The 17,500-nt window shown below is 34.3% G+C and overlaps 1 protein-coding gene across 6 annotated transcripts in view; it reads left to right on the top strand.

The window, feature by feature from the left end:
* The window catches only part of LOC128029101 (cGMP-dependent 3',5'-cyclic phosphodiesterase-like), a 105,103-nt gene that overhangs the window by 54,747 nt on the left and 32,856 nt on the right, over positions 1-17,500 (top strand). For all 6 annotated transcript variants that reach the window (XM_052616635.1, XM_052616636.1, XM_052616639.1 and 3 more), the window contains 2 exons: positions 13,644-13,733; positions 16,323-16,411. In XM_052616635.1, the coding sequence (XP_052472595.1) occupies positions 13,644-13,733; positions 16,323-16,411 (179 nt within the window). The remainder of the gene's footprint in view (positions 1-13,643; positions 13,734-16,322; positions 16,412-17,500) is intronic.

Genomic DNA, 17,500 nt, shown 5'->3' with positions numbered 1-17,500 from the left:
AGTCGTCGTTCATTTAGATTTTCTTGTTGACATTAATTTGCAGGAGAACAGATGGGATTTAGTTTAGCTTCATCCGTCTGATTCAGTGCAAAACACAAGGAAAGACAGTATTGCTCTTGAGATCACAGACTCGGGACGTTGGGTTTCTGTTTTCTGTGTCTTTTCCAGAAAAGAGTGTTTTTCTGCGAGGTCTTACCGTGGTAATTGATGTTTTACCGGTGTACGTTTCCTCTCTGATCCGGAGCAGAAATACTTCAGTGGGATTTATATCGAAGCGTTTTTCCAGATGCCAGAGACAGAATGAGATACTGCTGACCTTACAAACAAAGCGTCTGTTTATGTTCTCTCTTTGTCTTCTGGTTTTCTTGGATATCTGGAGTTTTTAAAGGAATCACACTTACAGAAAAAAACCTTGGTATATACCATTCCTGTATAGCTCAAACATCAAGGGTTCGATTCCAGGGAAAACAAATATTAATCAAATATAAACCTTGAACAATGCAAATTGCTTTGGATAAAAGTTTCTGCAAAATGCATGAATTTAACGACCATGAAACTGAATGATATATCAGAACGTGTTTTGGCTTAACAGTAAAACATATGCAAAACGATTTCTGATGAAATGATGTTAAACTAGAAACACTGAGTTACAGGAACTTAACTTGTTGAATAAAAACAATTTTATTAATGTTTATTTATTTATTTATTTTACATTTACTCCAAATAAAAATAATAAAAAATATTACTTAAAAAATGGTTTCAACAATTTTATTTAATTTATTTCACCTTATTTATGCTTTAAATAAAATGCCTGCCAAATGCATGAATGTGTATATATATGTAATATTTACATACATATAATATGAATATATATATATATATATATATATATATATATATATATATATATATATATATATATATATATATATATATATATATATATAAATTCATATTATATGTATGTAAATATCAATATCATGAAATTATGTACTCTAAAAACATGTTTTTGCTTGACAAACAATTAACGCAAAATATTTTTCAGTTATGAAATCTTCTGATGAAATCATGAAATCAAATGAACTAAAAAAATGTATTACTCAGGAAAATTTAATTTAATTTAATTACTACAACTTATTTTACCTTGAATGCAATGTAAATTACTTTAAATAAAAGTGTGAACACAACATATAAATATACAATATGTATTTCATTTCTATTCAATATTTATTTACATATGAATACCATGAAATTGAATTATATACTTTTAAAACAAATGTCTAGGCTCGACAAAATAAATAAAAATAATGCAAATAATAAAATTCTAATAAAATTGTTCAACCAACAAACTAGTGAGACCTTTATTTTTATTTATACAATAAACTGAAATTTTTAAGTTGATTACTCAAAAAAAAAAAAAACTCCCAAAAATCAAATAACTTTCATTAAATTAAAGTTAAAATAATGATCGATATTATTAAACTAACAACAGAATTCCTCAAAACAATGTTTGACACTTAAAAGTTTTAACTAAATCGATAAATAGCATTTACAAAACAGAATTTAATAAATTATAAATATAATTTTTAACATGCAGCCATGCATTTATTGGAGTTGTGGTAGTTATATCATTTTCATATGAATGCACTTCACATAATGCTGTAGTGTTCCGTGGTAGACTCCCAGACTAGCATGGTGTTTTAGTCGGTGCACCATCTGTTAGTGCTGATGGAGTCAGAGACGCTCGGGTCAATGCTGCACTGCGTCTGAGGGCTTTCTCACTGTTTTCTGTGAGTCTCCTCAACAAACACAGGAGCACCTCTGCATCTGCAGAAGAAAAACATCTGTGTTTGCTCTACAGCTCATTTCAGTGCCGCTACAGCCGTGTGTGTGTGTGTGTGTGTGTGTGTGTGTGTTTGCCAGACATTGTATTTTTATCTGTCAGAACACAGCAAGGTCACTTTTAGCCCCGAGAACAAGCTCTCTCTCTCTCTCTCTCACACACACACACACACAGAGACACACACACACACACACACACACACACGTCGTCCATTATCTCAGTCAGAAGATGTTTTCTCAGCTACATTTCTCTCCCCAGTGGTGAACATCAGTCTTTAGAGATATACAGTTCATCTGTGTGTGTGTGTGTGTGTGTGTGTGTGTGTGTGTTTTTGTGTATGTGTGTGTGTTTTCCTTCCAATAAGCTTAAAAGCTAGAAGTCAATGAAGGTAGTGACAACCTTTCGTAAACGCTCACTCACTCACTCGATCTCTGTCCTTGAGGATTTTGTTGGGTTGCTATAATGTTTTTGTGAGATTGATGATGATGATGATGTCTTTTTGTGGAGGATGCAAAAAAGCCATGTGTGTGTGTATCTGTGTTTGTATAAGTGTGTGTATGTGTGTGTATAATGATAACCCATGTCCCCATTTTTCAAAACACTTATAAATCATACAGAATGAGTTTTTTTGAGAAAGTAAAAATGCACAAAGTTTCCTGTGAGGGTTAGGGTTAGGTGTAGGGTTGGTGAAGGGACATAGAATATACAGTTTGTACAGAATAAAAACCATTATGTCTAACCATTCTCTTCCATTATCTGATGTGTTTTATGCTACAGCATGTCGTCGCAGGCATGTGTGTGTATATTTGTATTATTCTGCAGAATCCAGTATTTGGATCTCCTCACACTGAATTCACTCTTGTGTAAAACATGATTTGTTTTGTCAGATGCGCTGCAGGAATCACTTTTGCTCAGGAAGCTGCAGACTTGTTAACTCACTCACACCTTTACTGAGAGATTCACTGTGAGATCAGCTGAAGTGTGTGTGTGTGTGTGTGTGCACCTGTACAAGAGCGTAAAACTTTCACCTTCCAGCACCACAAAAACGCTCCTGTTGCCATAGTGATGAAAGGCGCAGAAATATTCTTTTTTTAACCACCCACACCATCTGATGAGATCATCATCATCTCTCTCTCTCTCTCTCTCTCTCTCTCTCTCTCTCTCTCTCTCTCTCTCTCTCTCTCTCTCTCTCTCTCTTTCTGTGTGTCTCTCTCTCTCTCTCTCTCTAAAGTTTTGCTCTTTAAGCCGGTTCTATCCATCCACTCATCCATCCGTTGTCATATTGATCTAAATGTATATTTTTTATTCATCAAGGAAGCATGTTACAATAGATTTCTATTTAAAATAAATGCAGTTCTTTTGAACTTTCTATTCATCTGTGCACAAACTGTTTAGATGAGTCTTAAAACGTTAATCATCTAATATTATTTCTTTAAGACTGGTCATTACCTTTTAGATTCAGTTATGAAAAGGTAGATTGTTCTTATTTCTTAACAATGTGGCTAACAAAGTTGCTACTGGCCCCTGAAAAATAAAATGCATCACAGTTTCCACAGAAATATTGTGTAGTAAATCCTCATATTATTCTGATTTCTGAAGATCATGTGACTCTGAAGACTGGAGGAATGATGCTGAAAATACAGCGGAGCATCACAGAAATACATTACACTTTAACAGAGATTCATACAGAAAACTGATGATTGATAAATGAAATAATATTTAAGTTTTTTACTTTAGTTTTATCAAATAAATGCAGCCTTGATGAGCAGAAGAGTCTTCTTTCAGAAACACATGTCTGTCCATCTCTGTTTCTGCCAACGTTTTCAGTCTTTTGTCTCTTTCATTCACATTCTTCTCATGTCTGCTCTCTCATTTATCAGAGATTGAATTCTGCTCTGTCATTCCAGAACAATTTAGATACGCTGTTAAACTTAATTGAAATATCCTTTCTCTGTTTCCCTGTGACTCTCTCTCTCTCTCTCTCTCTCTCTCTCTGTCTCTGTCTGTCTCTCTCTCCCTCTCTCTGTCTCTGCCTGTCTGTTTTTTCACACCTTTAACACGGCACACTTTCTCTCAAAATTTTCTGAGAAATTTAAGAGAAACTTTCTAAGATCCAATTATTTATTGTTTCTCTGGGTGTTTTTGTGTGTTCTGCTGTCGGGATCTGTCTGTTTCTCGCTCCTTTCATTAATTAGCGTTTGTTCTGTGCACTCTAACGAGTGGCGAAGGTCGTAATGTCCTTCATTCCCATGGCAACTACACATTACATACCCGCCTCAACACGCTATTTTCACACAAAAGCGGGTACACAAACTTATGGAGGCTTTTGGCTGTTCACTTTTCTTTCTTTGATGCACCGAATGAACCTGCATTCACACACACACACTCGCGCACACACACACACACACCTTAGGGTCGCTGTTGGACGGACAGACACACATTGACAGATGAAGACATACAGGTGTGTTTGTGCGTGTAATGGAATGAGAATTGGACGACGGATGTCTCACTTTCTCTTGTGAAGGATACACAACATTCATGCACTTTTATTATATTAAAGCAATGCATGAAATGTTATGTGCGTGTGATATTTTAAAACTTTGTGAACTCGACGGCTCCGTGTAAATGTGTGTGTTTGTGACACAGGGAAACAGATGGAGAAATGCTTCTGTGTTTCAGAAGCAGTTGAGCTCTGGCTTTAATTCAAATTGTAATATTAGTTTGTCTTTATACACTAGATTCAATTAATTGATTAGAAGTTGAGAGATATAAAAAGAGACAAAAAGAGAAATAATATTTACAATACTTAATATATAAGCAAAATACATTAGTATGTAAGGCATGGGTGCAAATTATGTCAATCAGATTTATTATGTAAGATTAAGAATAATATTGCAGTGGAGTTAGTGTAACATCATCAGAAGTCCAGATGTACTTAAACAATTTCATTAGTTGGGCGGAAGTCAGGAGTCAGGCTGCACGTCACTAATACCAGTACTTTGGGTGTAGTTTAACGTCATCAAAAATCCAGGTGTATTTGAAATGTGTCAGTAGTTCGACTGTAGTTTAACGTCATCAGAAGTCCAGGTGTATTTGAAATGTGTCAGTAATTCGACTGTAGTTTAACATCATCAGAAGTCCAGGTGTATTTGAAATGTGTCAGTAGTTCGACTGTAGTTTAACGTCATCAGAAGTCCAGGTGTATTTGAAATTTGTCAGTAATTCGACTGTAGTTTAACTTCCTCAGAAGTCCAGGTGTATTTGAAATGTGTCAGTAGTTCGACTGTAGTGTTATGTCATCAGAAGTCCAGGTGTATTTGAAATGTGTCAGTAGTTCGACTGTAGTGTAACATCATCAGAAGTCCAGGTGTATTTGAAATGTGTCAGTAGTTCGAGTGTAGTTTAATGTCATCAGAAGTCCAGACATAAATGAATCGCATCAATAGTCAGGCTGTAGAAGAATGTGTCAGTAGCTGGGCTGTATGTAATTGAAGTCAGTATTGCGGCTGTAGATTGGTCTGGCTGTATTCTACAGTGCATGTGTCTCCAGTGTTTCTATGGCGACTGGGGAGGCAGCGCTGTTGGAATAACAGCCAGAACCTCTGAACACCAACCAGCCACAGCGAACAAATACCAAACACCATCACAAGTCAAACTACACTGTTAGACCTGAAGAAAGTTATGCAGATAGTGAAGCTGATGTATAAAATCACATTTAAAATCACGCTTTATTCAACATGTTTTTGCTGTTTTAACACGTTATAGCAGAGACTATGGTTCACATGTTTAAGGTTAACACATCAGGGATCTGAAACTAGGCCCTTGCCAAGTAAAGTCAAGATTTGAGTATGTAGCGTACATATAAACAGGGCTTGTTTAATCTGTTTGAATGCGTGTGTGTGTATTATTCTCATTTGAGCGTGTGGGTTGTGTAGGCACAAGAAACTGTGATTAGCACGCTCTCTCTCTGTCTATCTCTCTTGTTCGCTCTGTTAGTTAGGGTATAAAAATACATACTGTTGTCAGGTGTATTATGAGAAATGTTGCACATGATTGGAGCAGCTGTACGCTGCAGATTATAGAGGTGAAATATGATTCTGATGAAAAGTGCTTTATATTTTCCCTGAGCAATTAAACACAAGGCGCATTTCCATTTTTCCGGTCATTTTACAGGATAAAGGAAAAACACAGATTCCTGAGACTCTCTCTCTTTCATTCTCTATCTCTGTGTGTGTATGTGTGTGTGTGTGTGTGTGTGTGTGTGTGTGTGTGTCACAGGTGCATGCATGAATGTGATATGATTTTGTGTGTGTGCTTTGTTTGGTCTTTCCTTTGACATTTCTGTAATGTAAATGAGTTAGAAAGGTTAATCAACTCAGCTGGACTTAATAATGGACCTCCAGTATTGAATGCGCACACACACACACACACCCCTATGGCCCTGATATCCTCAAATATGCACTTCACATTATTTACAATCCTGCATTACACATCAAGAGCAAAACAAATGTTAACCAGCTTTGCAGGTTTTCATCATCTCATCAACTGTAATCGTCCACTCACTGCTTTATTTGCATGCGTCTTTATGATTCTCTCTTCCACCCTTTCATCTTGTTGTCCTTTTCAACCTTTATTTCTCTTCTCTCCAGACCAGACTCCCCCTCACTCTCTCCTCCTGTCACAAACACCATTAATCAGGCTCTTATGAGGGATTTTACGCAGTAGGGAATCTGGCAACCCTGTGCCCTGTAATTGAGAGTGCCGTGCTTCTGCTGTTCTCAGATCAGTTTCGTTTTCTGACCTGCTTCAGCTAAATGGCCACTTGAGTCCTGCGGATCTGATTTATTCTAGCTTTTTTCCAGCTTGCTGAAGTTTTGCTTTCCAAGCCATAACTATTAGACTAGTAGAGAGATAGAAATGCTTGAACAAATGGTCCTATTGTATGGACTTAATGAGTTTGTGTGTGACCCTGTCAAGGGCATGATTGAGTTTCCTTCATATGTCATTGAACCAGATGTGTCATTATCAGGGTTATTACAGTTAGCTACAACTAAAACCATGATTTTGAGCTACTTCAAAAGTGATGCTAAAAGTTATAATAAAATAATACTGATCAATATTCAAGTAGCTAGATATTAACATCAATAGTTTATCTGACTTTAACTTGCTTGATCAGTAAGATTCGCCTTGAACTGTTGCTCCATCATTTTTTGTTTTATATTATTAAATTAATTTTAAATATTTAATTATGCTTTTGTTATACAATTAACCCATGTACGTAAATGGTATAATAACAAAATATATTTAGTTTGTATATAAATGTTTTGATTCAATATTCTACTAAATATTTATTTTAAATAATTGAACATTTATTTATTTGTTTGATATAACCTGTGTATTGATTAGCCTGTGTATATAGTATAATAATATATTTATCGTTTTACATTTTCTACATTTTTAGCTTTATTATTGTACTATTTGTTTGATATTTATTTATACATTTCATATTAAAATATGATAAGTAGACTAGTATAATAATTGTATTATCTGATAAACACAATATGATAATGATAATGTCTGTTTTCAGCCTGCTGCAGAAGCAGGAGGGTGTTTATTGGACCCTCAGGCTTTCAGTAGCCTATGAGTCTCATATTAAATTTAAAGTGTGCATCATGTTTTAATAATGTCAGGTTGACAAAGTGTTCGCTGAGAAAGAAATAGGTAAAAATGAGACCAGCAAAGCAGACTGAATAAGAGAAATGAGCTTTAAAAATAAGAAGTGAAAACCTTCAAATTCACAGCACTTCTGATGATCTCAGGGACCAATGCTATCTCACAACGATTTTGTACAATTCGTACAACCTCACTCGTACGATTTGACTATACCCCTAGAATTTTTTTTTTCTGTTTTTAAAGTTCATTTGTGATGTATGAACAGTATCTCGTCTCATGTTCTGTCGTTCAGGCAGAAATACTCACAGTTTGATGCATGAGTGTAATATATATGTTAATTTAATGTACATACACTTTATCATGTATGTGGAAATTGGAATTCACCTTTATAAATTAATAATTCTCATTATGCATTCATGACACTTCACACAGATGTAGCAACAATATGAACACGTTTCTTTTTCTTATGCCTACATTAACATGTAATGCCTACATATAATTCACTGAAATATAGGGTTAACCAATCAGCATTTAGGACTATCTACTTTTTATGACATAGCATGTATTTAAAGGTGAAACTATGAATAATATATGAAGTTTTGGAATATATTACAGAGTTAAAGTGTTTTTTGATTATTCATATTAATATGTAACTATGTATAAAGTGTATTATAAGGCATTACAATACTTTAAAAATGCATTGTATTTGCATATTGCACTCAGCAGGATTTATGAAGAGCTGCAGTATTTAAATGTTAAAGGTCTCTCTGCGCCCCTTATTTTATGCATTTGCTTAATTTGAAAAGCTAAAATAAGACAACTTGACCTCGGCCCCCAGAGGGCTTGTGGGTAATAAAACTCTTAGACCACACACTGAGATCAGTGTAAGTGTGAGAGATATTTATCCCACATCTGTAAGAAAGAAAAGTTATTTAGAGCGTCAGACACTGGATTAAACAGAAAGAAGGGTTTTATACTAGGGAATATTGAAATACATGCTTTTAGTAAACACATTTCACCTTTAGGAAACACACTCAAGGCAAGACACTGCACATGAATAGGATAAATTGATTGCAAATGGATTACATTACAAACTTTTTTGTTTTACAATTTTCTGAAATGTTGTTTAAATATGAAAATGATGCATTATCAAATTAAATTTGCACTAAGTTACATACATTTCCAAAGAATGAATCTGAGGTTTGGATAAAGCCAGGGTTAAAATTGTTTGATTTTGTTGACAAATTAGAGTCAAAGGCATTTACTGTGGGGATTTTAGATTTATCTTTTTATCACTCCATGAAGTAGAAAATACTGTCTACAGCCAAGAAAAAATAAACAAAACACATCTTTTTAGAATAAAATATTGTATAAATCAGTGTGAATGATACATGAACAAACCCTTCAGTAAAAACCTTCAGAATATAGATATGAATATAACTCTAAGTTTTGGTCTATGTAAGGGCTGCTGAAGTGGAAAAACAAACCCAAAGCCTTTAAAAATTCACATTTTTGGCATGTTTTTAGGAATAAAATGTTGTATAAATCAGTGTGAATGATATAAGAACAAACCCTTTGGTAAAAACCTTCATAATATAGATATTAATATAACTCTAAGTTTTGGTGTTTGTAATTGCTGCTGAAGTGGAAAAACAAACCCAAAGCCTTTAAAGATTTGCATTTTCGGCATGTTTTTAGAAATAAAATGTTGTATAAATCAGTGTGAATGATATAAGAACAAACCCATTGGTAAAAACCTTCAGAATATAGATATTAATATAACTCTAAGTTTTGGTGTTTGTAAGTGCTGCTGAAGTGGAGAAACTAACCTAAAGTCTTTAAAAATTAGCATTTTTGGCATGTTTTTAGGAACATAATGTTATATAAATCAATGTGAATGATGTATCAACAAACCCTTCGCTAAAAAATCTTCAGAATATAGACAGGAATAAAACTCTAAGTTTTGGTGTGTGTAAGTCCTGCTGAAGTGGAGAAAAGTTTTTGTCAATGATATATATTTTAACTTAAATCTTAAAGCGCAAATAGATAAAGTGTATTAAAATAATTCATCATTTTGGATGTATAGGTTTTGTTTTTGTTTTTCTTTCCAAAAAGAAGAAAGTGCATGAAAAAGAACAATATTTTTTGCCCGCAGTGTCTTTCTTCAAGTACATGAACACATATGCTTACAGCTACAAAAGCGTGATTTCACGCTCAATTGCGTTACTTAATGTGTCGGCGTGCAAATTGACAAGCAACGCAAATGCATGTTGCATCCTCCGCATTGCTACAAGGCTCCCTACAGCAGCATAAGCTTTCATCTACAGTTAATTTCCTTTTTCAGATCAAATACTTTCATACCAGAGCAAAGTTTGAAAATACTTTTGCTGAGTAAGTTTGTGAGTAAAACTAAGTTAGACCGTGTGCTACCTGACTAGTTACACACCTGGTTTAATGTCTTGAGTACTGAAGTTTCACAGGAACACAAGAACACCTTTAGTGTGTGTGTGTGTGTGTGTGTGTGTGTGTGTGTGTGTCATGGCTTGTCCTCAGAGTGAGAGGTAAAGGTAAAGATGGAGGGATGTTAACATGTCACAGGGGCTGATGGGGTTTCATGATGAAAGTCTCTTGGGAGGTGCTTGACATTTCTGACACAGAACGAGTGGATGGATGGATATCAGAGGTAGAGATCTGTATGATGCCCTGAAGGAAAGATGTTACGCTGGGATGAATGAGTCTGACTGAGAGAGAACGAGAGCAGAGCAGAGAAACACCTGCACATCAGAGAACAAACAAAACCAAAAGGTGATTAAAAATATGTTGATTAGTTTCTGCATCTCGAACGCACACTGTCATGTATGTTTTCATGTAGTTCAGCATTTGACGTAAGGCAATTGACTAAGTTTGTGTGTGTGTGTTCATCACTTCTGTAATCACTGATCAGTGTGTGCTGGTGTTTGAAGGACGCTCGTGATCAGAGTACCAAACACACACACACACACACACATTAATTTTCCCAGCACAGGTGAACTTCAGTTACACCTTTAATCCAACATCAGTGTGTGTGAATCTCTCCTCTGTCTTTATATAAACGATTATAGTATGTTTTCATATATCGAATTAGCTTTTATTTAGTATTTTCAGTTTCAATTCTAGTTAGATTTTTAGTCATTTATTTCTATGTAGATTTTTTTTAGTTCAGTATAGTTTAAGTAATTTCATTTTTTTTAAGTTTTCATTTATTATGTATATTTTACTTCATCTTTATTGATGATAAGTGTCATTTTGATGTTTTAACACGTTTTATTGATTTGAACATTTAAACATAAAACTTGAATTCAGTTTTTTTGTTCTTCAATTTAAACTTATTTTGATATTTCAAATTATACATACTATTTAGTAGGAGCTAATTAAGGGTTTATGGATTATGTATATATAATAAACATATATTAAATTCTGATTTACTTCTATATATTCATAATTTACATTTATATATTCAGCTAATTACTTCAAGTTTGGCTCTTCATTTTATATATTTCAAATTGAACTAAAATTACATTTAAATTTTAAAATAGATTAAATACTGAAAATAATAAATCAAAAATAGTTTGATGAAAAACTTTTAATGTAATGTATATTTGCTTGGTATAGTAGTGCATTGCTGATGTGAGTTTGTGTGTGATATGAATCAGACGTTCTGTGGACATGAGAAAGCTGAGAATAGTCAACCAGTCGTCTGTATAGCAGGCGATATATGAACACGAGTGTGAACTGGCTCGAGTTTGTGTGTGTGTGTGTGTGTGTGTGTGTGTTTTACAAAGCTCTCTGCTATTCCCTCTTCAGAAAATTGAAAGTGGGATCAGCGCTGCAGGATTGATCCCTGCTGCTTCCGTCAATGATGATCCAACAAGAGAGAGAAACTGCTTCAGCTCATCTCTCCACTCGAGTGTGTGTGTGTGTGTGTGTGTTGAGATGGATTTAGAGCATTTGAGAGAGGAAGAGGAGGATGAGGAAGAGCGGCAGAATGAAGCACCTGCATCTGGAAATATCTCTCCTTCTCTTTTACGTTCTTATGAACATTTTCGTCCTAGTAATTTAGATTTCTGATGTTGAGTTCAAACTCATTTTCTTTTTTTTTGGAATTTTCTGAACGTAATTGGCTATAATTATTTGTAATTATCTTTAAAAACCGGCTGTAGTAAAGCCAACATGCACACAGAATGCTGACTGACTAATTGGTTGAGTGCAGTTTTCCTTTCATCAGTTCAGAGATGGAGAGATGAGCAGTTTAAAGAGGCTGTCCTCCACCTGCTCCATTCATCCATCCATCCATCTATTCATCCTTCCTTCCATCCATCCATCCATCTATTCATCCTTCCTTCCATCCATCCATTCATCCATCATCCATCCATCCATCTATTCATCCTTACTTCCATCCATCCATTCTTCCTTCCATCCATCCATCCATCTATCCTTCCATCCATCTATTCATCCTTACTTCCATCCATCCATTCTTCCTTCCATCCATCCATCCATCCATCCATCAATCCTTCCATCCATTCATATCCATCCATTCATCCATCATCCATCCATCCATCCATCCATCCAACCATCTATTCATCCTTCCGTCCATCCATCCATCCATCCATCCAACCAACCATCTATTCATCCTTCCGTCCATCCATCCATCCATCCATTTTTTAAACTACAAGCCGGTTTTATGTAGTATCATTGATATACTATTATAAGTTTTGTTCATATTTTAAACTAGATTTAATTTTTGTTCCCTATTTTCAATTTAAATTTAGTTAAGCTTTTATTAATTTAGTTCTGTTTTTTTGATGATGTTTATTATTATTGTTATAAATACATTTTATATAATTTATTATATATTTATTTATACAAATATTAATTATATATTTGACCCCTTCAATTACTTCAAGTTAAAGTAAAAAAAGAAACATAATTTTTAAAAATGATTTCAGAGAACATTTATTTTATTCCATGTAATAAAAATGTTTTTGTTTTTGTTTCTAGTCTTAGTTTATAATTATAACCCTTCAACAAGCTCCTCTTAATTTAAACTAGTTGAACTAAACTCAAACTGCAGTTAACTACTAATACAAAGTAACTAATTAATCTAGTTTGTTTTGCAATATCTGTTTAAATAAATAACGTAATGTATCTTTGCATATCTGGTTTTATAAATTTCACCAAACATTTAGTCATTTAGAGCCATTTTTTAAAATTATTTCATTTCCATTTTAGTTTTAATAATTTTAGTACTTCAAATTATTTCAGTTAGTTGCCAATGCAATTTTTTTTTAGATTGTTTCATTTAATCTATAATAGTTAATGATAACAACAATGGTTGATCAAATATAAACTTAAGCTAAATTTAAACATACCAAACATATTAAACTAAATATTGAAAATAATCTAAATAGTTTGATGTCATTTAAAATAAAGGCTGTTTTTACCAATGTGTGTGCTGTGTATGTTTGTGCTTGACATCAAACTCAGTTTGAATCATTTGTGAGTCGAGTAGATTCAAATGAATCTGTGATTCAGTTCGTTTAAAATAAAATGAAAGAACTGATTTGCTAAAACAAATCTGATGTTTTGATGAATGATCTGAGGCCCCTTTTTGAAACATTACAGAAAGATTTACGGTGATGTCTGAATGAATGTCAAGTCTGTAGCATCGTTAGCTTTAGTTAATTAGTTCGCATCATTGAACTCACTGATGCATTCGATGCTTATTTGCTGAAAGAGTTTCTCTCTCTGTGTCTCGCTCCTGTCGCTGTTTAATGGCTCTTCCGTTATCGATTTCCCGGGTTAAGTGGATGAGCTAATGATCCGTGCTGACGAGGTCATCGTACTGGGGGTCAAAGGTCAAACCCCCCTACCAGCTTCAAAGAGAGACGAGTGATCATCCATGTGCCAGAAGCTTCAAACACAGACGACATTCATTTCCTTAATAGCGTGACATTTCCAGAAGCTCAGGGTTAAACTCATCATAGCTATATTTCCAGAGGATTCATTAACCTTTGACCCTGCGGATGGTGTGCAGACTATATGAATGATTTATTTGTTTATTTATCCATGCCTGTTTTTATTTTCCCAGGATGCATTGCTGCAGCTGGCCTCCATTGTTGACGTCAGCAGCCTTCAGACGACCATCAAAGATGTGCTCGGAGTCGTCCTGCCAAACGTGGTATGACACACACACACACACACACACACACACACTATTATGTGAGTTATTCATCATGCACACGATTACAGACTTAGACATAGTTTTAGTCAAATATTTATCATGTTAGTATAGTATTGAGCGTCAGTGTGTGAAACGAACACTGAGTCGGCTTCAAACTTCATCAGCTGATTGATTAGATATCTAGTTTTTCGGGTTTCAAAAGCATGTTTTCTATGTTCAACACACCCCTCAGGCTGCGTTCAATAAGAGTTTGTCCGTGGAATACGAACCGACGGGAAGCACATGATCATTTGATTTCACAGTGGAGAAATCATTCAGCTCCTTCTGATCACATTCAGATGTTGTGTGTGCATACGGTGAGACGGCAGGGTCAAATCTCATTTGGATTCACCTGAAGGTTTCTCCAAACTTCATCAGCATTCTGAGTGTCTTTTCTGATAGAGAGAGAAAAATGCATTCTCCTGAAGGGTTTATTGATGTTACATTTGCTGCAGTCTCAGGAGTGTTTTGAGTGCTGGAAACACACGCGCACACACACACACACACACACACACACACACACACATACGCACACACACACGCATTGACCCAGTCATATCTGAGTGCTGTTTCTTTTATTGATTATTTTTTCGAAAGCGAAATGCACTCAAGAACACCTCAGACAGGAGCTGACAGCATCTCTCTCACACACACACACACACACACTCATCTTGCAGTTCCATTTCATATTTAATGCCGTATTTATGACATTTATTTCATGTGTCACTGAAGCATAATTTAATGTAGTTAATGGCCTGTTATGTCTTTAATATTCATAAATAAATGAAGTTGGATCAGTGATATACAGCGGCGGCTTCAGCGTGTTTGATCTCTTTCTGTTTCATGTTCTGAATTATTCTGATTCATTTCTTCAGAAATAGCATTCTGGCAGATTTATTTAGCATACGAACAAGCTTTCTGCCGAACAGTCTGAAAGAAAATTGTTTAAAATATAAAGTAGATTTACCTTTTAACGTCATTCGCTGATTTTCTCCACTGCAGCAAATCGAATTCATACATCCTAATGTGGCGTATTAAAGGAATAGTTGAAAATGAAAATGTGTTCACTCTCAGGATCAGGATGAGTGTGCGTCTTCATCAGGTTTGTAGAAATGTAGCACTGCATCAGTGTCTCATCAATGGATGCTCTGCAGTGAATGGGTGCCGTCAGAATGAGAGTCTGATAAAAACATCACAATAATCCACAGCACTCCAGTCCATCAGTGAACATCTGGAGAAGACAAAACCTGAAACACATCCAGCATTAAGATGATTTTAACTCAAACACATAGTCTATAATCCATAATAACACTTCCTCCAGTGAAAAAGTGCATCTGCTGTTGTCTCACACAGATTAGTTTAGATCTGTTTAAACGCTGCTTGATCTGTGCAGATTTCTCTCCTGATTCAGACCAGAACACTTTTTCACTGGAGGAAGTGTTATTATGGATTATAGACTATGTGTTTGAGTTAAAATCATCTTAATGCTGGATGTGTTTCAGGTTTTGTCTTCTCCAGATGTTCACTGATGGACTGATGAAAGCTGTTTAGACTCTCATTCTGACGGCACCCATTCACTGACGTTCCATTGATGAGACACTGATGCAATGCTACATTTCTACAAATCTGATGAAGAAAAAAACTCATCCTAATCTTGGATGTCCTGTGGGTGAACACATCTTCATTTTTGGGTGAATAATTATTTTAATGATATGCAAGAACGTCTTTGTTTGCATGCTACCTGAAGCACATCACAAGTAGGTTATCTTTAGCAGAAAACACAATCCCAGAATGCAAGGATTGTTCACCAAAAACTGAAAACTCTATCTTCATTTACTTTCAAAAAACCTGTATGAACCCCCAAAAAAACTATTTTAAAGAACAAGGGTAACCAAACAGATGCTGGTAGCCATTGACTTCCATAGTAGAGAAAAAAACACTGTGGAAGTCAATGGCTACCGTCAACTGTTTTACAAAAAATGTTCCATAATGTTCACACAGGTTTGGAGAAGATGAAGAAGGTGGAGTAGATGAAAGAAATATCCATTATATATTTAATTCATTTCCTGAAAATGATTGATAAATAGTGGAAAAAAATAGTTTGCAATACATTAAAAAGTCAAACTTTGAATCATTTCTGAATTCACTTCATTTGAAGATTCATATTTTTGTTCAGTGCTATATAAAGCATCACTTGTTAGGTTCCTTTCACATGCTGCCTAAGTAGACAGCGAGACGCTCACTAGGGTTTATAACAGAGCTGAGCAAGGAATCATGTTGAAAACTTCCCTTGACATTTCTGACAAATTAACAGGACCCATCCAGTTCTCTGCACGATCCGATCGCCGCTGGAGTCTAATTAGGGTTGCGCCGCTGTCAGCACAGCGATTAACGAAGACTGTGGCGTGACGACGGTGCTTTGCATTGATTAACCTCACGGAGGCCAGAATGACAGGCTGAGAGACTGTTTCTAACGGAGCGTAACCCAGTGCCTGACAGAATTATGATGGATCACGAATCTAAGGACTCAGCTGTTGTGTTTTGCAGGAGTGTGTGTTCGTGTACCTGTTGGAGGCGGAGTCTCGGCTGCGATGTGAGGATCCGCCCCATGAGGTGCCTTCAGAGGGCAAGCTCAGGTAAGGGGCGGGGCTTATGCTAATGTCGTAATAAAAGCACAATGAAATGTTAACATATGAACATATTTTGTTTAGAAAGCATCAGCTCTTTTACATACAATTAAAGGGAATTGGGATGGAGACGTGATGAGGTTAAATTATAACTTTAATAATAAAAAAATGAAAGCACTGTAGTTGAAAGGTGTGGGGGGGGGGATTTAAAATATGTAAAAAAAAATTCTGAATCATATATATATATATATATATATATATATATATATATATATATATATATATATATATATATATATATATATATATATATAATTTTCTTTCATACAGTAAAATAAAAAAATGCTCACTAAATTTCTCTTAATGAAGCTCCCAGTACACAACACTAAATTATTATTATTAATAATAATATTAATAATGATAGAGATAAGATGATATAATGAAGGATTTATTTAAATATTAAAAGACTGTTATTGTTAACTAAAACCATATAAATTATTAATACGATAAACAAATACTATAAAAAACTTTTTAGATAAAAAATATAATATATTAAATGTATATTAATAATACAATAATACCCTCATTGATCATATATAATAAATATTATATATAATATATATTATAATAAATAATCTATAATAAATGTATATTATATAAATAAATGCTCAACAGATTTATCTTAGTGAAGCTCCCAGTATACAAAACAACATTAATAATAATAATAAAAATAATAATAATATTGATAGACATAAAATGATATAATAGTTAAGGACTTATTTAAGGGTTAGAACTAAAAGCATAAAAAATCTTGTTACTATAAAATAAAAATAAAAACTATAATTATAACAAGACAAAATACTATATGTTGCAGCATTATTAACATAACAAAATTGTTACTGTAAAAAAACTATAAATATAAATAAAACTTAAAACTTATTTTATTTCAGCAACATTTTTATTTGTGTTTATTTTAACTTGATTTACTACAATTACTAGAACTAGAACTGGAATTGATAAAAAATTAAATAGACATTGTTTTTTATGGAAAATATAAAAATAAAACCTAATTCAAAATATTAATAAAAGCTGGTAATT

The sequence above is a fragment of the Carassius gibelio genome, chromosome A15 (assembly GCF_023724105.1).
Source record: "Carassius gibelio isolate Cgi1373 ecotype wild population from Czech Republic chromosome A15, carGib1.2-hapl.c, whole genome shotgun sequence".
In the NCBI taxonomy this organism is placed as follows: Eukaryota; Metazoa; Chordata; class Actinopteri; order Cypriniformes; family Cyprinidae; genus Carassius; species Carassius gibelio.
Note: the sequence above shows the minus strand (reverse complement) of the source record. Positions and strands in the feature narration are given on the sequence as shown.